General features: G+C 40.3%; 1 protein-coding gene across 1 annotated transcript; it reads right to left on the bottom strand.

Annotated features, from left to right (window-relative positions):
• On the bottom strand, positions 1 to 23,901 carry GABPB2 (GA binding protein transcription factor subunit beta 2). The gene is made up of 9 exons (XM_044672675.1): positions 23,632 to 23,901; positions 20,458 to 20,597; positions 18,110 to 18,277; positions 17,340 to 17,534; positions 16,031 to 16,181; positions 7,403 to 7,516; positions 3,066 to 3,251; positions 1,269 to 1,408; positions 1 to 457 (listed from the first exon to the last, which is right to left on the bottom strand). The coding sequence occupies exons 2-9, from the start codon at positions 20,563 to 20,565 to the stop codon at positions 158 to 160; spliced, it is 1,362 nt and encodes a 453-aa protein (XP_044528610.1). The 5' UTR covers positions 20,566 to 20,597; positions 23,632 to 23,901; the 3' UTR covers positions 1 to 157.
• Between the last annotated feature and the right edge of the window lie 513 nt (positions 23,902 to 24,414).

The raw sequence follows: 24,414 nt of genomic DNA, 5'->3' as shown, positions 1-24,414 counted from the left end.
TTGCATGAAGAGATCTCCCAAGTCCATAGGGCTGTATCCTATTGTTATTTTCTTTTTTAAAGTCCTGGACATTTAAAAAAATTTTTTTTTCTGTTGTGTTTTTTTTTTTTAAAAAAGGAAGAAAAAGAAAGGGGGATATAGGGTAGAGGCCTGAATGTTAGGATGCAACAGTTTCCATGGCAACATCAGCATGAGGTTCCACAGTCCCTACTGACCCTGTAACTTCGGTTCCCCTCCCTTCCACCTCTTCTTCTGTAACCACCACAGCATCTACCTCAGCCACCTCCTCTACCACCGTAATCTCAGTTCCATCTGGCTGTTGCCGGGACATGGCCTCTAACTTGAGACGATATTGCTCCGCTTCCTGCTCTTTCTTTAGTAACTGATGTCGGTATTCCTGGGCCCTGCGATTGGCCTCCTGGAGCTGCTGTTGTAGCAATTCTCTTTCTATGTCTTCCTGTAAAAGTAAAGCAGTCAACTTGTAGCTGCCTACCTCCAGGGGGAATGCTTTAGTACTGCATCAATACCTCCAAAAGAGAAGGCTTTCATTCTTCTAGACCCTCCCCTCTTCTCAGCTCTTCTAGTAGACCCGCTCCTTATCCTCACTTGCCCCCCTCCCAAACCAAATCTGATGTTCAATCTTGTCATTCTACACTAATGCCATCAGTCACAGACATGCCCTTCTCTCCATTCACCTGATTCCCACCTGTTTAGGCCCCCCCCCCCCACTTAGCTGCGAAGGTGGTCTTCCAAAAGCTATGGTCTGACTGTGTTAGCTTCCTACTCGGTGTGAGTTACAAAGGTTCCTGCTGCCCTCAAGACTACCCATAACTGCTTTATTTGGCTCTTGGCAGCTCCCTTTGCCTTCTCTGCACACTCTCTGCTTCTTCCATGTGATATTCCCAACCCAGGCCTCTGACCCCTCAAAACTCCTCTTAGCTTCCCTGGTTTCCTTCTAGACTTAGCTCAAATCTCCTTTTATGCCCCAAACCTTTCCCCACTGCCTCTTTCCTCATCTTCTCTGTAAATATCTGGTGTGTGCTCATTTACACACTGCCTCTTCCACCAGGATGTGAGCTCTTGTTGCTTGACTGTTTTGTAGACTTTCAAATGCTACATAAATAAAATGTGAGCTGTTGTAGTGATTGTTTCCCTCATCACTGAGAACTGACTCAATTCTCAACAGGACCACAAAGATGGAGAAAAGCTCATGTCTGGACCCTGATTAATTGGCTGCTCCTTTCCTCCACTAACATCATGAATATTACCTTCCCTTCATCCATGCTGTCTATCACTTCTTCTGTCCTTTGTTTTTTGGCCACTGGCAACTCTTCAGCTGCTTCTTCCTCTTCTGTTTCCTCTTCAATAATGGTCTCCTCTGCAACCTGACCAGCAGGTACAGTTAGAACTACAAGCCAAGGAACACCAAGGAGAGGAAGTGAATACACAATAAAAAATATAGGTCTTGTAGTCTGTGGAGTTGGGAATTTTCTACCCAAATAAATCAACACTGAAAAGTTTAATAAGATAAGGAACTGTCTGCTAAATCCAGATAGGGCCACATTTCAAAGTTCTTAAGAGAGTAAGGATGCATAGTGAAAATCACTAAAGCTTTGAAGAGCTAGGCATGCTATGTGATAAGTAACCAAGAATAAAGAATTAATTTTCCATTTTGTATTGTTTGGTATGGAAGTTTTGGGAATGGACAAGTATATTTGCTAATGGGACTAACAGAGATGGAGTGAAATAGTAGAAACAATCTAAAGAATACCTAAAGTACCATTGTGAGCCATTCACAATAGCATACTTAGGAGTAACTCCTAAGAGACAGAGCAAAGAAATTATAGTAAACTTTCACTTATCTGTGTTAACAGACATGAGCTCTGGCAAAGATTGTCTAAAACAGACTTTTTAGATTTGGCTTCAGGATGCTTTAGTATATTTATTTGCCTTATTAAATTGAAGTTGTAGGGGGAAAATTAACTTGGGTTGACTTTACCATTAATTCATAGTTCTTGAGTACATTTCAAATGACAGAATATTTGAACCCTTCCCATCACCTAGTAGCCAGGAGAGATCAACCTAGCAACTTGAAATCTACTAGAGGTAATCTATAAATGCAGCCAATTGACAAAATGTAAAATGTAAAAGAGTAGATAATATGGTATTTGCAATTCTCAATCCAATGCATTTTTCTTTTAAGAGTAAACTAGGGATAAGGACTTGTGATTTTGATCTAATAGGGAACTTCTAGGTGAGGAAACTCCCCCTATCAATTCAGGTTGACACTTCTTCTGAATTTTGTCCTAGAGAGTAGTCCAAAGTATTGGAAGGTTAAATGACTTGTCACAAGATCTTCATAGCCAGGAGGTATTAGAGACAGGCCTGGATCCTAGAGATTCCTGATTTCAAGGCTAGTTTTCTATAGCCACTACATTAGGGTGCTTTCAGGAGTAAGCTATTATAAATTCCAATCTCTTCAACATCCACGTATTCTACATATAGATAAAAATGCCAATGAATGTAACCTCTCATCCCAATTAACTCAGCTTTCACTAGTTTAGCAAATTCATAAGAGAAATCTCAAACCCACCTAAAAAGAATCTAGGAACATAATTGATAGATGACTTTGTCATCAATAATTTTCTAAATGGGCCTCATAAGACCTGATTGTATTGTAAATAAAGTTTTTATTCCTTCTTACATTTTTCTTCCCACTATGGATACAAATTCTTTTTTTTTTTCAATGACTTTGAGGATGGGAAAAGTCTCACATAGCATCACACAAACCAGAAAGTGTGGGACTCTGAATAGAAATTATAGGCTTGGTTGACACTTGAGTCATAATGGTAGAGAGAAAGGTGAGTATACTGATCCTTTTCTCACTCCAAGACATTTTTAGAAAGAGTGCAGGAAGCTGAGATAGGCTAACTTCATTTTTATTCCAACTTTTGCAAAATCCTGCAACCTCTACCACCAATCCATCCTAAATTGCTTTTATATGCAAGAGAGTTTAATTTCTGTTTTGTCTTCTAATGGACAACTGTATAAACAGGCTGACTCACCTTGCTGTCCATCTTGCATAGTCACAATGAATGGGTGACCAATACTACCAGCAGGAATTGCAGTCTGGAGATTACCCAGGGGGACTCCATCTGTCACTATGGTGATGACCCTTTGGCCTCCACTCCCCACCACTTGTTGGATTGCCGAGTCTACAGAATTTGCTTCCATGATTTCTTCTGAATTGGCTAGAGATAAAAGAGGTATAAAAAAATTTTTTTTAAACCCTGGCATTTTAAAAACAAGACTATAGCCCTGTGACTCCTTGAAACAATAATATTAAAAAAGATCTGATGCAACCTGGAAATCTTATTAGACCAAACAATTCATGAATAAGCCATAAGATCCTGGTGATAATTTTGAAGAGAGAAAAACACTGGCTCAGGAAACAAACAAACAAAAAAGTAAATCTGACAAGAGGCATTTCTAAATGAGACTGACAACATGCTAATGCTAAATGAACCAAGTAATAAATTACATGTCTAAAAGTTTGCTACCTATAAAATTAGTTGGTGTGGTGATCTAGCTTTTCAGTTTAGTTAGATACCACTTTGTACACTGGATGTACTTAACAAGTGTATGCTAGTGAATTAGGCACCTATTATATTCAAGGGATTATGCCATGCATTAGGGACAAATAAAGAGAAAAAAATGCCAGGAAATAATTCCCAACCTTCAAGAAGTTTACATTTTACTGGAGTGTGTAGAAGAGCAACCGACATATATGACAAAAGGCAGATTGAGAAAAGAAAGACTATGGGGGTAGATTTCACAAAAGAGGTAGCAATGACCTAAATATGGAAGACAGACCCTGATAGGGGGAGATAAGGAGGGGACAGCTAGGATGAAGGAACAGAGGTAAGACATAAAGCTGTCAAGTTTAGGGAAGAAGTTAGTTAATAGTCCAAACTAATTGGATTAAATATCCTTGAGTATTTTTATAGGAAAACGTATAAGCACAGTCCCTCCTCTGTAGAGGTTCATGAGGACTAATGGGAGAGGACTGCACTGAGGAGTGCAAGCTGACAGTCCCACTGGAATCTACTACATCAGGTTCCAAACCTAGAGATAAGCTAACTTTGGGATTCAGGGACCCTGCCAATAGCATAACACCCCACACCCACCCATTTAAGTCCCAAGCCAGTCCAAAGTGAGGGACCCAAGTCTGTACTGAAGCCCCTAGCCCTAGGGCAAAATAGCTCACAGTGCTCTAAGTCCTACAAGCCATCAATCAGCAGTTTTCAGAACTCCCGGACCACAGACATAAAAAGAGTGGGAAAATGAGTAAATAGCAAAAGAAACACCTAAATCATAGAAAAATTTTATGGAGACAAAGAAGAGCAAGTCACTGATTCAGTCAGGAATATGACAACAAAGCAATTACATGCAAAACTTCAAAGAAAAATGGGAATTGGTTTTTAAGTACTGGAAGACTCAAAAAAGAATTCAAAAATCAAATAAGAGAAGTGGAAGAAAAATGGGAAAAGAAATGAAAGCAATGCAAAAAAGAAAATAACAGCTTAAAAAGCAAAAGTGGAAAAAAGAGGCACAAAAAAAATGAAGGAAAAAATTACATAAAAAATAGAATTGACGTACTGGAAAAAGAGGTTTAAAAAATTCAGTGAAGAAAAGAATTTCATAAAAAGTAGAATGGACCAAATGAAAAAAGAAGGAACAAAAGGTCATTGAAGACAATCAGTCTTTAAAAATTAGAATTGGGCAAATAGAAGCTAATGACTTCATGAGACATCAAGAAACAATAAAACAAAATCAAAAGAATAAAAAATATAGAAGAAAATATGAAATATCTTATTGAAAAAACAACCAACCTCAAAAATAGATATAGGAGAGACAATCTAAGAATTATTGGACTGTTCATGATAAAAAAAAAAAGCCTAGACATTATATTACAAGAAATTATCAAAGAAAAATCTCCTGATATTCTTGAACAAGAGGTTAAAATAGAAATTGAAAGAATCCTCAGATCACCTCCTGTAATAAATCTCCAAATGACAACACCCCAGAATATTATAGCTAAGTTCAAGAGCTCCCAGTCCAAGGAGAAAATACTGCAAGCAGCCAGAAAGAAGCAATTCAAATATCATGGAGTCCCAATCAAGACTACACAGGATCTGGCAGTTTCTACAGTGAAGGATCAAGAGGTTTGGAATACGATATTCAGGGAGGCAAAGGAACTGGTTTACAACCAAGAATCACCTACCCATCAAAACTGACTATATTCTTTCAGAGGAAAATATGATCATCCAATAAAGTAGAAAATTTCTAAGAATTCCTGAAGAAAAGAACAGACCAAACAGAAAATCTGATATCCAAATACAAAATTTAAGAGAAACACAAAATGGTAAATAAGAAAGAGAAAAAATTTAAGGGCCTCAATAAGGTCATATTCCTACATGGAAAAACAATATTTGTAACCCTTTAAAGCTGTTATCATTATCACAGTAGTTAGAAGAAATATACATAGATAGACAGTATGGTAGTAAGCTGCTTAGGATGATATGCAAAAAAAATAATCAAGGCATGAAAAAGAGGCTTGCACTGAGAAAAAGGGGGAGAGATAAAATGGGGTAAATCATATCACATAAAGAGGCATGGGAATGGGGTGGACTATTACAGTGGAGGGGAAGATGAAGGTGATGACTGGTAATATTTAAATCTTACTCTAATGGGAAATGGCATAGCCAGATCCATTGGGGTACAGAATCTTATCTTACCCTACAGAGAAGAAAGGAAATTTAAAAAGGGGGTGGCAGGGAGGGGCATAATATAAGGGAGGGAGAAGTTGGGGGGTTGTGGTGATTAAAAAGACCCAAGGAAATCACAGAAAAAGGAAAAGAACCTATGTTTCAAAACATTTATAGCAGCTCTTTGTGGTGGCAAAGAACTGGAAATCAAAGAGATGTCCATCAACTGGGGAATGGCTAAACAAATTGTGGTATATAATTGTGATGGAATACTACTATGCTGTAAGAAACTGAAAAGATTGATTTTTTTAAAACTTGGAAAGAACCGCATGAGATAATGAAGAGTGAAATGAATAGAACTAAGAGAACATTATATATAGCTACAGATTTAATACTGAAAGAATAACTTGTGAATGTTCACCTCCAGAGAAAGAACTGAAAAATGGAGACATGAAAGACATAATCTATATATACATATGCTTGCCAGATGATGCCTTCTATAGTGTGGGGAGGGGAAAGAGGGACTGAGATACCTAGAAATAGATTCTATTAATTTAAAAAAAAAAAAAGAAAAAAAGAAAAGAAAACCTCCAGTAGCTGAAGGATAAGAAACCTTTCAGCATGACATGGAAGGCCCTTTGTAATCTGGCTTCAATTGACCTCTCCAGCCTTATATCCCCTCATTACTGTCTTTTGTACACTGGGCACTCTATGAACCAGCCATGCTGTCCTAATAACTAACTGCTCCCCTGAGCCTCAAAGTCCATTTTCTGCAAGACTTCTGTTATGCTCTTCATTTCTACTTTTTCAAATCCTCATCTTCCTTGTATGACTCAGCCATTAAGCCTATTCTCCCCAGTTACTAGTACTCTTCCCTCTTCAAATGAGTTATATAACTGCATGCAGGTAGTAGTCTCCTGATAAAATATAAGCTTCTTGAAGATGTGGACTTACATATAATGTCCCTGTCATCTCCACCAAGCAGAATGCCATGCATAGTAGACTTAATGTTTACTGAACTAAATGGCAGACAGAATATCATCTTCATTACTACTCAAGTGTTCAATTAAAACCAATTCCCTAAGAGAATACCTGGAATATTACTGGATGACTCCTTTAAACCTCTAAACTGCTACTTGTTAGGAACTTTCCTTTCTCTACGGCCACATTTACTGGCTATGGCTCACTGATTTGAAGACTCTTACTTTCAATCTGAGAAGCACATTTGCTCACCACTACTTAAAAACCAGACGAGTGCACATGCTATGACAAAGAGATAGGTAATCTATTTTGATATGAGATATCTAAGCTGGCTATTCAGACTCAAAGTACATCAAATATCTCTGAAAGATCATCTAATACAAATTAAAACACTTCATTCAATGTGAAGTAACTGAAGTCCCAGTAGACACACCAAGGTTGCAAGAACACAAAGGAATGACTCAGTCATTCTCTGATATTATTCAGCTGACTGATTACATCACTTGGCAACTTTTCTTTCTGATGTTCAATGAATTCCCATTACTTTTTTTGGAGCTGCCTCTAATTAAGCACAATTAAAAAAAATTCACACAAATTAAACCTGCTGGGGACTTAAAAAGAATAAATAAAAAGGACTTTCACTAGTCACTTACCAGTGGCTCTGTGGGAGTTAGAAAGAGGAGCTGATGCCTCAGCCAAAGCAGCCAGGGTGGCCAGCACTGAGGTGGTAGAATTTGAGAACTGTACTGTTGAAGTATGAGAATCACCTATTGAGAAGAAAAGATAGATAAGGTCTAGCAGAGTCAGGGTGATTTGAGATGAATTAAAATTTACAATGATGGACTTAAATCTTCGCCTCCAGTCAACACTAATATGCATCATATTTAAGTGAACTTATTTAAGGTTAAAAACAAACACTTTCCTTGAAGAAAGGGTAAACATAAACATGGTAGGTACAGGTGCAACTGAGATTCCCTCTCTCCTTCCCCCTATAAGTTGATTCCTATCTGGTTGCTACTATTTAGCATCCATCAGTAACAGGGCATTCCCCATCTTCCACTCTTTGGTGGTGGCAGCAGCAGCAGACAGGTTATACACAGCTTCCCTTATCCCCAGCTGCCATAGTACCCAGAACTCTTACTCATCCCTATTTAGGCAGCTATGGTATAGTTAGAAGAACAGTGAATTCAGAACCAGAAGAACTGGATTCTAGTCCTGTCTGCTTCTCACAGTATGTGTGATCTTAGACAAGTCATTTAACTTCTCTATTTCTTTATCTCTAAAATGCAAACTATACCTCATCAAAAAGCTTATTATGAGGGGGCAGCTGGGTAGCTCAGTGGATTGAGAGCCAAACCTAGAGACGGGAGGTCCTAGGTTCAAATCTGGCCTCAGACACCTCCCAGCTGTGTGACCCTGGGCAAGTCACTTGACCCCCATTGCCTACCCTTACCCCTTTAATGCCTTGGAGCCAATACACAGTATTGACTCCAAGACGGAAGGTGCGGGTTTAAAAAAAAAAAAAAAGCTTATTATGAGAATCAAAGAAAAACATAAGGGCTTTGCAAATGTACACAATTATTATCATTATTACTATTATCACTGTTGCCCTTGCCCTTACCAACAGGACAGGTGAGCAGGAGTTAGTGGGTGGGGAAGACATCAACCCAAACAGCAATTATAGGGGAAACTAGAATCTTCTTATGCAAAAATCCAGATAGTTTTAATGTTGGATCATGTTTTAATGTTGGGTCACGTAATACAAACAAATATATATGTGATGTTAACACTTGATTGTCTAGTCCAATTATTTATTGGTTAGGGCAATGATGGTGAACCTATGGTACAGGGCCAAAGATGGCACACAGAGCACTCTCTGGTCACTCAGCCACCCCCCTGCAACCCAAGAATTTGTTACTAGAAAGGCAGAGGGGCTCGGGCGGAGCTGTTCCCCTCCCCCTCTCTACTGTGCCTGATGATATTTTTTCACATCCTGCCTCCCTGCCCAGCAGGAGTGCACAGGGTTGGTAAGGTGGGCAGCTCACAGGCAGCAGAGCTGGAGGGAGGGAAGCAGAATGCTAGGGCCACTCCCCTCCCCCTTTCTATACTCACTGAACATTCCTCACTTCACCGGCCCACGTGCCTAGCGGCCCAATGGGAGCATTTCCTCCCTCCCTGTGTGGGGCAAGGGGGAAGGGGCATGGCACAGTGAGGGGAGTGGGGTGGGGGTGGCGCCAGGCACTCTGAAAGATTCGCCAGTGCTGGCTTGGGGCTTTAACTTTGTCATATGACCATCCTATATTATTATTTTGATTGTCTAAAAGTAACCCGTACCTTCTGTTTTAGAATGGATACAATTATCAGTTCCAAGGCAGAAGAGTGGTAAGGGCTAGGCAAGGGGCTAAAGTGATTTGCTCAAGGTCACATAACTAGGGAGTTAAATTTAAACCCAGGACTTCCCAACTCCAGTCCTGGCCTGGGCCACCTAGCTGCCTTTATCCTGTATTATTATTGAAACAGTAATCTCCTAGAAGACAGGCTTATCATATATAGGTGTGCCCTACGTTATGTAGGGTGATTCCAAATTAGCTTCGCATAAATCAAATTTCTGTGAAATGAATTATCTTTTAATGTTGCATTACAATTTGAAAATAATCTATCTTTTTTGCTGACTGGTCTTCAACTGGCAATAATTCCTAACATTTTGGCTTAGTGACTATATATAGTCCTAGCCTCTCAGTGGAGGGATTTATGATCTGTAACTCTTAAACTTAACAAATTTCTGAGGGTGCATTTTTTCATGACAGTAAGTCTCCTTTCATAATGTAAATAACTCTCTTAGTTTTCTTAACTACTTGATCTCTAAGCTTTTATGATGGCATTAGTTGTGATGCCCTTCTGTCACAAGTTGTGACTAAAATACCGGTCCTTCTAAGAAAACAATACAATTTTGATTAAATAATTTTTTTAAATTTTATAAACTAGACCAAAACAAATGAAACTGGAAAAAAGTTAAATGAGAAAAGTCTTGCAAATTTCTCTGATAAAGGTCTCATATTTAAGAGAATATATAATGAATGGATTCAAATTTGTAAGCAAAAAACCTATTCCCCAGTGGTTAAAGAATATAGACAGGCAGTTTTCAAAGCAAGAAATCCAAACAATTAAAACCATATAAGAATGCTTCAAATCACTAATAATTACAGAAATATAATTTACAGCAACTCTAAGGCTAAATCTCACACCTTCTGGACTGGTTAAAATAACAGAAGAAGAAAATGAAAGATGCTGGAGAGACTGTGGGAGAACAGGCACACTAGTACATTGCTGGTAGAGCTGTGAACTGGTTCAGCTATTCTGGAAAGTAATTTGAAACTATGCCTCAAAAGTCACTAAATCCAGCCATAACTCTACCAGTCTTATACCCTAAAGAGATCAAAGAAATCAGAAAAGTTTTCATATGCAAAAAAATATTTACAACAACTCTTCTGAAAGAAGCCCCAAACAAGAAATTCAGGGGTTGTCCTCCTATTGGGGAATGGCTAAATTATGGTATATGAATGTAAAAGCTTATTGTACCATAAGAAATGTGCATTACATAGAAAACTGGGAAGACTTTCTTGAACTGATGCAGAGTTAAGTGAGCAAAACTAATAGAACAATTCACACAATAAATTGTTATAAAACAAACTGTTACAATGCGATATATAAATAAAACAACATTATAGAGAAAAACAACTGTGAAAGATTTTAGAACTCTATCAATGCAGTGATAAACCATGAATTCTGAAGAAAGAAGATGAAAACAGGTCACTAACATTCTGCTAGAGAAGTGATAAAACTCAAATTGCAGAAGAAATGTATATAGGGTGACCCAAAAGTCTAGGGGTTTTTAAAGCTTTGATAGCTTAAAAATAATAAGCTATTATTAATAAAAATAAATATTATTAAAGCTGCATTAAGACTTTTGAGATGTCTTATATTTTGGACATGGTCAATGAGATAAAAGAAAAAAGAAATGAACACCTACAAACAAAAAAAAATTTATAGAAGCTTTTGTTGTCATAGCAAAGAAATGAGGGCAGGTAGGTGGCTCAGTGGATAGGGAGCCAGGCCTGGAGATAGGGAGTGTTGAGTTCATATCTGGCCTCAGGTACTTCCTAGCTATGTGACCCCAGACAAGTCACTTAAACCCAACTACCTACCCCTCACAGACTCTTCTACCTAGGACCTGATACTAAGTAGACTGAAGGTAAAGGTTTAAAAAAAAGAAAGAAAAAAATGAAAACTAAGAGGATGCCCTTAAATTGGAGAATGACTGAAAAAATTTATATCAAGGCAGCTATGTGGTACAATGGATAGGTCACTAATTTTGGAGCTGGAAGACCAGAATTAACATCCTACCTCAATTTACAAAGTCTATCACTCTAGGCAGGGTATTTAGACTCTATATGCCTTAGTTTTGCATCTATAAACAATGGGGATACAACAATTACCTCACAAAGTTGCTGTGAGGAGCAAATGAGAATTAATATAAGTAATGTGCTCTTCACACTTTACAACACTATCTAAATCAGGGGTCGGCAACGTATGGCTCTTGAGCCAGATCTGGCTCCACCTCCTGACCAGCCAGTCTGGGCAGAGCCCCAGGATGTGCCCCAGGGGGCCCTTCAGCCCCCGCCCCATATTCCAGCACCTTCTGCCTCCATCCTCCTCCTTCCTCAGGTGTTTATGGCTCTCATGGTCAAAAAGGTTGCCGACCGTTGATCTAAATGTTCTCTATTTTTATGATTATTATATGATAACAATGGAATATGTGCTATTAGAAATAATGAAAGGAACAAAGAAAATAACCTACTCAAGGAGCAAAATGGTTGGTGTTCCCAGGACTGCCTAACCTCCAGGAGGGAAGTATCTGCATTTACTTCCTATAGGGCAGGATCCAACTATCATCCATTCTCTAATGCACTTTCTTGGTAAGTGATTGCATGCCATAGCAAACCCCAATGTAAAACCTTAACATCCCATTCTCAGTTGAGGAAAAGAAGGAACCTTTTATCTTTTAAGTTCCTTGTATGGGTAGAATGCATGTGAAAAATCAGCTTAGTGCAATCGATCCATCAGAATTCAGCTTTGCTAAGCCCTGGGACTGTTGTACTATATATAAGTCTTCATTACTTTTGAATGATATTTTGTACTTTGTTTCAGACAATCATTCCCCCAATTTCCTTTCAAAGCAGAAATGAATTAACAAGATAACCTCAATGTAATTCTAAATGGTCTTTCACACACAGAAATTTTCTAAAATGGAGGCCTTTTCTCATGTATTCATACCATAGTCTCTGACAGACCAATTATATTATGAAAAAAAACAAAAACAAATAAAGTAGAAAGGGCATTGATTAATTTCAATTAAAAAAAAGGTAAGCAAATAGACCGGTGATGGCAAATGTATGGCACACAGAGGGCTCTCTGTAGACAGGCCCCACCAGTTCATTACTAGAAAGGCAGAGGGACTCCGGCGGAGCTGCTGCCTTCCCTCTCCACGGCGCCTGACAACATTTTTCACATCACCCACCCCTCTGCCCAGCATTCCAATGGGAGAGTTTCCTCCCTCCCTGGGGTAATGGGGGTGGGGGGGGTTGGCACTCCATCTCAGAAAGGTTTGCCATCACTGAGATAGACCAATTATAACTAATAAATACACTAACAAGTCAACTGACATCTCAGACCTCTCTTAGAAGCTTTTGGGATGAAGGTAGTCAATGTTCTCAACAATATTCTTTCCTTGCTTATGGAGAGTATAATTCTACATTTAAAAAATATCATTGGAGTAGCTGGGTAGCACAGTGCATAGAGCTCCAGGCCTGGAGTCAGGAGGACTTGGGTTCAAATGTGGTCTCTGACTTCCTAGCAGTGTGACCCTGAGCAAGTCACTTACATCCAATTGCCTAGCCCTTCTTGCTCTTTTGCCTTGGAACCAATACTTAATATCTATTCTAAGACAAAAGGTAAAGGTTTAAAAATTATATCATAGTATGTTGGGGGAGGGAAAACAATTATTTATTTATAACTTGAAACATATGATCAAAAGCCTCAGTCCAGGATTAATTGGAGGCTTGAGATAAAGGAAACTGTCACTAGCCAATCAATCCCAATGTCAGTGATAATTAGAGCAGATCGCAATGTAATCACTGTAAATCCAAAGGCAACAAGATGTCTTACACTCTAAGTCTGATGGAGCTAAGGGTCAGCTTGATAAAAATATGATGCCTTAGCTGGTAATACATATTTAAGCCACTCTACTATCTACACTTATAGAAGCAAGGAAAAGTCCAAATATCAGAGAATCCAAATTATTTATTTCAAGTTTTGTAATGCATTATACTAAAGGGCAGCATATTTGTCTACTGTCAATATTTAAAACTAATTTGTACTTCCCCAGGGTATATATAAGCTGATTGATGGTTGTGGGTACATGGCCAGGAAGATTCCAGGTTGCACAGGACCTAAGGTCTGGAATTTTTATTTTTTTAAGCCCTTACCTTCCGTCTTAGAATCAACACTGGGTATTGGTTCTAAAGCAGAAGAGTGGTAAGAGGTTGGCAGTGGGGGTTAAGTGACTTGCCCAGGGTCACATGGCTAGGAAATGTCTGAGGTCACATTTGAACCCAGGACCTCCCATCTCTGGGCCTGATTCTGGATCTACTGAGCCACCCGCTGCCCCCCCGGTCTGGAATTTTTAAACTATTACAGATAATTCACATGAGGACAACTGAAAGCTCAAGATAGGATTTAAACTCTGCAATCTCTAACACCAAAATGCTATACATTCTAGTATAAATTCATCTCTTTTTTTTTTTAAGGGATACTTTTGAAGTAACAGATACTGAGAAACTTAAAATGTCAAAATGAAAAAGAAAATCTTTCACCTGACTAGTGTAACCTAGATTTTCCCTACTTCTTTTTTCCCCTTCTTTTCTGTGTATTAACTAGCCCAGTGATGGGCAAACTTTTTAAAGAGGGGGCCAAAGGAAAGGAAATGCTCATCTGTCAGTCTGTTTCTAAGGCAACTCTTCCGAAGTTTCATTGTATTGTATCCAACTCGTTGTATTCGTCAGATTAGGAATAATGGTGAGTGGCTGGATAGAACATTTCAGGGCCCTCCCCCTCATCTGGCCCGCAGGCTATAGTTTGCCCATCACTGAACTAGCAGGAAAGTCAGTAAGTTATAGAGAATCGCCGAGAAAATTGCTTCATGAGTAATAGACCACAGTAAAGATACTATTTCAGTTTCAGATTGACTGTAGCAACTCATTTACTTGACCAAATAGCCAAGAGGAGAGTTGAATATTTAGCAAAAACATCACAAGCAATGTAACCCTGGCCCATGAAAATGGAAACCAAGGCTCTCTATCTGTAGGCCAAGCACTTGAAACATATCAACTCTTCACGCACTTTGATTCCCAAATAAATATCCCAAGTCACTTCCCTGAGTGTGATCTGAGAATAGTGTTTTTGTGTCTGGGCACAATTAAAAGAATTGTTTTTAAAATTATCCATCCAAAGCAAAAGGTGGCTTATCACTCATAAGGTGAAGAGCAATACTATCCCCTAGTGGTCACAACAGAGAAGACATTAAGAAGCAATTATACCATTTGTAGAGAAAAAGATTTTCCCTTCCTTTAAATAGGGCAATTTTTATGCTTTCTCTAATACTTGGAACACTGAAACAGGATTATGAATCTTCCTTTTATCTTAGAGTTAAGGATTTAAAAAGTCAAATATTAAGTAAGATGAAATTAATGGAAGAAAAATGAGATGCCTCAAATTCCTCTACTTCAAGGCAAGTATTTGTAAAAACAACTGATAAACAAACTTGCTAAAACACTAGAATGCAAAAACTACAAAGACTCCATTTCTAAGCAACATGCAAGAACATATTCTTAATTTCTTTGAATAGCTGTTCAGTTGTTTCCAGTAATGTTTGACTCTTTGTGATCCTGTTTGGGTCATGATACTGGAGTAGTTTGACATTCTTTCTCCAATTCATTTTACAGATGAAGAACTGAGGCAAACAGGATAAAGTGGCTTGCCTTAGGACACAGCTAATAAGTGAATGAGGCTGGATTTGAACTCAGGAAGATGAGTCTTCCTCCTTCTAGGCCCTGTCTTCTATCTACTGCACCACCTAGCATATAAATATTTTAACTTCAGGGTTACAATTGGATTAAAATTTTTTTTAATCAGTTATTCCTTTTCTATATTTGTGACACCTCTAGAACATTTATATTCTATTATTTTTCTTATAATGGACTGACAAACACTTCTCCCCTTTTATTTTGGAGATAAACATGGCACTTAACATATTAAATACAGCTCTTCTGAAGCAAGTTTCATTTTTTAATCAGAAAATGTACCCAAATATATTCATAGAATCACATATTTAGAATTGAAAGTGACTACAGAGGTTAACTAGTCCTATTTTTAAATAAGGAAGCTAAGATCTAGAGAGTTTAAGTGAATGCCCCAAAGTCACAAAGGTAGTGACAAGAGGCTGATCTTGAACACAGATCCTGAATCTCAATCTAGTGCTCTTTTCTTCTGTACTTTATTCTCTGTGCCATTTTGTCCCAAAACAGAAATTAAGGTAGAAACACAAATGTCACCTATTAAAAAATCTCTTCCTGGGGGCAGCTGGGTAGCTCAGTGGATGGAGAGCCAGGCCTAGAGATGGGAGGTCCTAGGTTCAAATCTGAATCTGGCCTCAGACACTTCCCAGCTGTGTGACCCTGGGCAAGTCACTTGACCCCCATTGCCCACCCTTACCCACTCTTCTGCCTTGGAACCAATACACAGTATTGACTCCAAGACGGAAGGTAAGGGCCTTAAAAAAAGAAAAAACAAATAAACAAACAAATAAATAGTCTCTTCCTATTTATACTATTTGCAGAGACATTAATGAAAACCATAACTTCTACTTCTACTATCTACCATATGCCAAGCACTTGACAAATATTCTCTCATTTGATCCTCACAACAACCCTTCAAAGCAGGTGCTGTTATGATCTTCATTTTACAGTTGAGGAAACCGAGGCAGATAGCAGTGAAAGGACTCTGCCAAGGTCACACAGTTGGTAAATGTCAAATTTAACTCAGGTCTTCCTGAGGCCAGGCCAGAGCTCTGTGCACTGTAGTACCACCTATGCTTCTCTAGTACAAAGGAAAACCTGTTATCATTCTGTGGACTTTGGAAGAGGCAGTGCTTGTGGGCCTGTTACCTGCAGTGGGTTTGGTGCTGGCTGAGGACACAAGGCTGGCCAGGTTGACCACTTCTCCAGATGTGAAGATGAAGGGAGCAGCCATCGTCACCGTGTTGGCCACTGGGTTGGCTCTCTCAGGATTGGCATTCACCTGGTTCTGCATTGCCTCCTACCAAACAAGGCATGACTTTTCAAAGTCAGAATGCTTATTTTAGCCCTATTTATACAGTTACTCAACAGCTCCCTTGACAACGGTCTACCATCCAGAACCAGTTCCAGCACAAAATGTCCCAGGGAGTTCAAAATGTCCCAGTGTTTGCACTGGGGCTGTTGGGTTTTCTTCTCAGACAAAAGAAACAGAGATGTTAAGTCACTTTCCCAAGGTCATTATGTCTTAGAAAACAAAGTGCTACTGTGTTCAAGAGCTCAAAAAGACAGGCAAACTCTTTAAATCTGGTGTCGATTAACTCCCCTAATGAAGGGGCTAGACTACCCTTCTGGCTCTGGAGCTTCTGTGGTTCATGTGCTCATCTGCCTCTATGCAGTCAGGACTCATCTCCTGGGTTTGGAACAACAACATACCCTACTCTTCCTTGGAAGAAAGGTGAAAGTATGCACACCAACCCAGAAAATGACTCTCAGATTTGGAACATGAGCTTCTGAAGTCTAATTTCCACACAACTACATTTCTTTGGCTGAAGCCAAGACAGCCTCCTTTAGACTTTGTATTACCAGAAGCAGTTTTCCCCAAACATGCTCAGGGCTAAAAAAAAATTTCCTGTTACATAAGGAAGTTTAAATAGGGAACTGAGAGGTGAACCGGGCAACAAGTCTGTAGGGAACTACTTATGGGGAAAATAGACACAAAAGGAATAAAAAATTGCATCAATTTCTCTATAGAATCAACTTAATTATCTATAACTAAATTTTAAATCTGCTTCCTTGTGATCCCAAACATGATTATGGGACCCCCTCCCCTCCCAACCAATAGCCTTCAGAAAATGTGGAGCAACAGTTAAAGATTTAAACTTTTTGGTTTAAGTTAAGTTAAAGATTTAAAGTTAAAGTTAAAGATTTAAAACCTCTTGGAAGAAAATAACGCAACAAATGCCAAAGCCAAATAAACAGTAATTATTTTTGGATTACCCATACTATCACTCCCTTTGAAAAGTACAAACTAAGTTGACTAGAATATGTTACAAAGACAGTTTTTAAAGGGATTTTTAAACATTAAGGTATTACTTTGAAAGGGCTGGAAAAATTCAATTTTGGGCCAATTTTTTTTTAATTTGTTTGAATAATATCTAGGAAAACAGTAGCTACAAACCTGGAGAATGACGAGAATCTCAGGGTTGTTTTTCTCCAGAGCGATGTCAAAGGCAGATTTATCAAATTTGCTGAAGGCATGGACATCAGCTCCATACTTAATTAAGAGTTCCACAACATCACGATGATGGTGTTCTGTGGCCCAATGCAAAGCAGTCATTTTCAACATGTCCTTGGCATTGACATCTGCACCATTCTGCCACCAAAAAAAAACAATTTTCACTCAGATGACAGATACGAGGCAATAGGTATGAGTTTCCAACATAAAAATGGAAGGATTACTAGAGAATAGTACATATTCCAATTTGGATCATGCTTAAGTAACTTCAAAAGAAAGCACCTTCAAATTCTCTCTTTAAATGCTCCTAAACATGCTACACACAGTCTGGGAACAAGTCTTTTCAAGAAGAGTACTAAGCCACTGAGATAAGGGAGAAATATTTCTCAGTAAGTGAAAAAGAACACATATTTGCCTTACTATATCCATAATGAAATCTAGGTGCTTAGAAAATAAGGGGCTACTGCTCATTATTCCACATTGTCAGTGTGAGAAGAGGTCGACTCCCCTCAACCACTCATCCTTGAGAAAGATTAATTCTCCTGCCCCATGAGCCTTGCTTTCCCACCCAAAACCCTCTCTTGTCCACAGCTCCCTCCTGCCCATTCAGACATGTAAACCAGAGTGCCAGGTAAGCCTCTGCAGGCCTGCCTTAGAGGATCATGAATATTTCTCATTTATATATGACTCAACCCAATCACTTCTTGCTTTACCCGGACAAGCAGCTCCACGATATGTGTGTGTCCATCTGCTGCGGCCATATGCAAGGGAGTTCTGTCTACCTTAGTCCTGGCATCCCTGCTAACCCCTGCTCTCAGGAGCACTTCCGCTGTGGAATAATGACCATATTGGGCTGCGAGATGGAGAGGTGATGTTCCAAGCTGTGGAGAAATAATGCTGATTGAATGTGTGCACATCCTGGACTTGTATGATGGAGGACAAAGAAAGACAGGAACTGTCATCCCAAGGATCTGGGTCCTATTGGAGTTCATAACCTGGATGGAAAGCCAATACTGAAGAGCTAGAAATGTCCCCAGTCATTTTCACAGCAGCTCATCATTAAATCTGAAGTAATAGACTGCCAGCTGATTACTCAAGTGCCAAAGTGAAAGAGTAAAACTAGTCAGTCCTTCTCTGCAGAGGTGGAGGATTATGAATATGGACACTTTAAATATTGTCCAGATCTGATTGATGTGTTGGCCAAATTTGGTCTGTTTCACTTCCTTCTTTTTTTTATTCCTTCTTAATATCTCACTGGGGAAGGGAGAGAGTCAGAAATGAAAGTGATTTAAAGACAAAAATACAGGTCATTAAAAAAAACAAAACTCTTATCTTCCACTTAGAATCAATATTGTGTATTGGTTCCAAGGCAGAAAGGCAGTAAGGGCTAGACAATGGGGGTTAAGTGACTTGCCTAGGTTCACACAGCTAGGAAGTGTTTAAGGCCAGGCCTGAACCCAGGATCTCCATTTTTATGCCTGGCTCTCAATCCACTGAGCAACCTGGATTGTCCTTTGGTCAAGTCAATTAACTACACTTGCCTAGCTCTTGCCCTCTTGGCCTAGAGTTGTAACTAGAACAGAAAGTAAAGGGTTTTTTGCTTTAAAAAAAAAGTCTATTCGAGAACAGGATCTGTAATGCATCTTGATAGAAATAACTTTGTCTAAAGTAACGAGTCTGTGCAGGCAATACAAAATGAGGCTATGAGGCTAGAACCCATGGCAAGAGTAAGCAGCAGAACAGCGTTGGTAATGACCTGCCAATGGCAAAAAATAATGTCTCATGAACAGTCAGGTCTTACTTGAGTTATCAATTAATCTCTACTCTGCCCTGATATCTGAACACCAGATGTTCCTCAAGGTCTAGCACTTTGTATTTTAGGCTTCTCACATTTTCATTCTGCCTGCATATACATAACAGGGTTTAATTCACATTGCCCTTTTCCAGATCTATTTACAGAAATGTTCATTTCACAAGCTCTCTTTTCATTCTTTCTTCCTCACAGAAGAGCAGCTGGCCTTGAGGCTGTGAAATAATCTTCACAGGAGAAGAGGAAGCTCCTTCACCAAACATTTAAAACCAAGAAAGTCTGAAGAACCACAATGCTACAAATTAGTAATATAACCTGGATCTCTGCTCCCAAAGCTGGCTTTGGAAATTACATTCCCTTTAATTGTTAAAAGTGGCAAAATAAATTGAAAAAGGCTAGAAAATTCCTTATCAACCAGAACATAATGGTGAAAAGGGAGCCAAGAAGCTTATTGCTTTAAAAATACAATCTTCTTGTACTGATTCTGTTGAATTTCAGGTAATTACAGATGCCTCCAATCTAAGTACACCCAAGAGAGAATTAAACCTTTAGAAGAAGTACTCCAAAACATTTCAGGAACATACAAATACCAGTTACCACCAATATATCTATAAGATCCAATCTGGAAAAGTAGAATTAAAAACAGCATGCCAATCTTTAGGAATAACAAAAGGCATAAAACCTGGAGCTGTGAGAACAAAGCACCAAAAAAGGTCTCCACATAAGAAGAATCCAGTGAAACCCTGCTTCATCCTGCCCAGTTGAATCCCAGATCACCATAAACATCTGTAAGCTAAATTCTGGCACTGTCTTCCCCATGTGTATTCCAAGAGTCAGAAATTCTCCAGAGAATGCTCTTCAGTCTTATGCTGTTTTGTTTCATGCTGAAGGACTAATGGGTAGAAAGTAGGACCAATTGGTAGAAGTTATAGGGCAGCAATTTTGCCTTAACATAATGTAAAACTTTATGGACAAGTTTATGAACAACAATCTTGGTGGGTAGTGAGTTCTCCCATCACTTGAGGTCTTAAAATACAAGTTGGATGAAATCCAGCTTAAATCAGGAATGCTGCGGATGTGGCATTTCTGTCTCATGTAAGGCTTGGACTGAATGACTGCTGATGTAGCCCTTCCACTTTAATATTCTATAGTTTCAAGCCTGGTCCTTCTTTACTTCCCTAGATGGTAAATACATGACATGATGAGGTTTGTTTCCAGGGGCTTGGAAGAAGCTCTCTTCTATAAACTTACCCAGTCTGTAGTAAAAGGGGCACCATTGGCCATCAATGTCCTCACTTCATCATCTTGTCCTTTCCTTGCTGCTTCTAGCAACCTCTTCCCCAAGTCCACTAAAGACATCCTTATGCATAAGAACAAGTATTTTCAGGAAGCTGTAACCCACAAAACAATAGTGTTAGTGAAAATGCTTTCCAAAGACATTCTTGGCTGACCTATTAGCAGCTCATCGTCTGATTTCTATCTCAAGCAATGAGTACTCTGAAAGATGTACACACCCTAACCCACAATTCTTAACTTTTGGCACTCAAAAAAAAAAATGCTCTGGAAAATACATGGCATTACAATAAAATGGCCCTGAGTCCATTTTTCTTGCCTTGAGGGAGTCAGTCAATAAAATGGTATGCCATTACCATGAGATGAACTGGGTGCCAAACAAAATGCTGGATAGACTATCCAAGGTATCCCAAGTCTTAGTGCCCTTTTAGGTTCTCTTCATTTAGAATTGCACTAAGACTTTCAGGACATCCTGTAGCTTGCCAAATATTAACTCCAGAAGGCATAGAGAATGCTGGGCTGTGTAAGACCTCCTATTAGGAACCATTGCTTGGTGAAATTAAGAAGTTCATGTTAGAGACCAGTATTTTGTGAACATTTGGGGAACTCAGGTCAGTGTAAAGCACAATGGAATTGTGCAAAGGGCTTCAAAATCAAACCAGTTTTAATAGATGTTCTTTAACTTTCATACTGTGTGAAGGCATTGGAAATAGCAAAAAGAGACTCAGATACTGTTCCTGATTTGATCCCTATTCTGCTAAGACCAATTCTTCTATTATTTATGACTCGAATCTCCCCATTTATAGAGCATAAGATTACATGATACCTATCTTCCAAGAATGCTGCAATTCTTGGAAGTGAATAAATCATAACAGTTTAGGTTTTCATACTGCTCAAAAGTTCACAAGTAAATTTCCTTAGGACAGACTTCTGAAAAAATGTACCCCTATTTTACAAACTAAGAAACTAAGTCTGAGACAAGCTAAGTGGCATTGCCATGGTCTAATCAATTAATCAACTAAAAAGAGGAAGACAACTTAGGCCTGCCTGACTCTAAATATACTTTCCTAGCTGTGCCACAAACCTTCCCTAAAGGCTTTGTCTTTATAGTAATCAAATGACACAAAGGTGACTTTGCTTACTGCCTCTGCATACTCCTTTAAAATTAAATGTAACTTCCAAGTGTATCAATCAACTAAAGTAGGTTCCCTGAAGAAAAGCATTTTTTAAAAATCTATTTATAAGATACAAATTTATACACATTGATCAATCCCACAATAATTGCTTCTAGAACACCTTGAAATGAATATCTACACAAGAAAGCCCTGAAATAATAGTATGAAAATTAGCTATTTATCTGTACATGTAATGATATTTTGACTTTCCTGAAAACAACCAAAAAGACTCCAAATTTTCTAAGGGAATGGTTATAGAAAGTAAAACAGATTATTTAAAAATGTAAGCATGACAGCTTGGAAAAAAAACCAGGACTCCTTCTAAAAGTTCATTATATCACATTTGGGTTGGTATCATTCATCGTCACAACTCTTTGTCAGTGTTTTTGGAAAAAACTCCGGGTTTAAGTGGGTCTGAAATTTTCATCAACAGTGTTACTTGTTCTTAACCACTCACTTTTATCAAATGTCTTTAATCTCATTTTGAGGCCATCATTTGCTATATGAATGGAAAAAGTAGTGGTGGGGGACATCACTCAACAGAAACTAAGGTTAACATTATCTTTTTTTTTTTAACCTTTATTTTTCTATCTTAGTAACAACTCTAATACAGAGTAGCAAGGGTATGGGAGTTAAATGACTTGCCCAGGGTCACACTGGTAGGAATTGTCTGAAGTCACATTTGAACCTGGGACCTCCCTTCTCTAGGCCTGACTTTCTCTCCACAGAACCACCAAGTTGCCCCAACATTACATTCTTTTAAAGGGGCCAACAATAGGTAGCTCCATAGGGAGAGAGTCAGGCTTAGAGACAGAAAGTTCTGGGTCAAATCTGGCTTGTGTGACCCTAGGCAAGTCACTTAACCACAAATGCCTAGCCTTAACCACTCTTCAGCCTGATTTACTATCCATTCAGGGTTTTGTTTTTTAATAAAAAATATTTTTTTAAAAAAGAGAGCTGACAGTTTTATTTCTAAAATCTCTAAGACATAAACCAAGTGAACATTATAAATGATGTATTATAATCATTACCTTACATATTTAAAATTTGTATTCTTGGTGGCTCAGTGGATAGAGAACCAGGCCTAGAGATGGGAGGTCCTGGGTTCAAATGACCTCAAAGTGTCCCAACTTTCCGCTAGCATTCCATGCCAGTGCTGATGGCACCCCTTAGGTGAGGCAAGATGGCAGTACTGGACTGGGCTCTCTCTAAACAGAGAACTCCAGCCACCCCCGACTCCAAGAGGGGCCGAAAGAATGCAGGCTACCTCCCAAGCAATGGAAGGGTCTTATGATGTGGAAAATGAAAGGGTTCTCAGGGGAAAAGTGAATTTATTGCACGGTTATTTGGGAGGCGGCTACTACATTCGCTCCACGTGCGAAAGGATGCTCCCACCGATGTCCCGCCAGCCCCACCCTGGCAAAGGAGTGGAGAGACGGCTGGAAAGGACCCCGACGCCCACTCCGTTCCAGGGGCGGAGGTGGGAGGATCGGACCTACACAAGGATACGGGCGGGAGAAGTTAGACCCTTCTCTTGTCTCCGCCCCGAAGCCGCTGCGGGTAGGGTCCAAGCTGACGACCCCAAAGCCAGGGACCGAAGCCTCGTGATTGCGGGGCGCACACGTGGGGCAGACTGACGTGGGAGGGGGGAGCTGGGTAGTGGCGTCCCCTAGTGGCCTCGCCGGCGCCCCCCCGCGGCCGGGCCTGGGCACCGGCCCCGGTGTTCCCCGCCCTCTCCCAGACCCCTCCCCTTCCTCTCTACACCATTCCCTTCCTCCGGGCCCCCTCCCGGGACTACCCCCCCCACCCGCCTCTCCAGCTCCCGCGGCTGCGCTCGGGCCCTCAGCTTCCGGGGCCAAGAGCGTGGAGGAGGGGGAGGGGGCGCGGTTGCGCCCCGCCCGGGCCTGCGGGTTTCTCCCCCCCAGCCCCTCTCCCTACCCTCTCCCTGGAGACTCACCGCTGCGTCGGGGGCGCCGCCGGCTCTGCTCCCTCCGCGCCCGCCAGTTTGGTCTCCTTTTCTCCCCTGAATCGGACGCCCCGTCGGCGGTGGCTACTTTTTTCGGATTTTTCATAAATGCATATTGGGTGGGGGGGCCTTTAACCCCCCCCTCGTGGAGAAATGGAGGCGACAAAATGGCGGACCCGGAAGTGATGGGGCTGACGAGGTTCAGCCCGGCGGAGGAATCCGCGGTGGGAAACCGATTAAAGACATCCCGTCCCCTTCGAGGAGAGGGTCGCGGGACTTCAGAAGCTCATTCTTCGATTCTTGAAGCCTGTTAAGGACGAAAGACATTCCCAGAAGTCGGGGGTGCCTGGAACTATTTTAGCTCCGTGTAGGCTTACGTAAGCTCGCGTACTAAAGTCCCGGCAGGGGGCGGAGCCTGGTTCTTTCCACCCCACCTCCCCGCGGCCCGCTGCACTGGAAAGAACAGAGTGCAAACTCCTCCCGCCTCCCGTTCACCGTGTGGGTATCTCATCCCCGGGGCCGAGGAGAATCGCAGCCCCTCTGAAGGCCCAGACTCGCAGCGGAGAGTGGGCCGTGAGTCTGAGGCTTGTTTCTGACCCTAGTGCCCTCAGAGGCCATCTCCGCTCCTTCCTTGTCGAGCCGACCAGAGTGTGGCCAAGGCTCTAGTGTGGAAATGTTTGGGTTGTCGGAGGCGTTGATATAAAAAGTCCTGAGTTTTTATTAAGCGCTTACTGTGATCCCGGCACGGTGCTGGGAGACCTCGCCTGCCCTCCT

The sequence above is a fragment of the Gracilinanus agilis genome, chromosome 4, assembly GCF_016433145.1.
Source record: "Gracilinanus agilis isolate LMUSP501 chromosome 4, AgileGrace, whole genome shotgun sequence".
Taxonomy (NCBI): Eukaryota; Metazoa; Chordata; class Mammalia; order Didelphimorphia; family Didelphidae; genus Gracilinanus; species Gracilinanus agilis.
The sequence above is the reverse complement of the archived record's forward strand: the minus strand, read 5'-3'. Positions and strand labels throughout refer to the sequence as shown.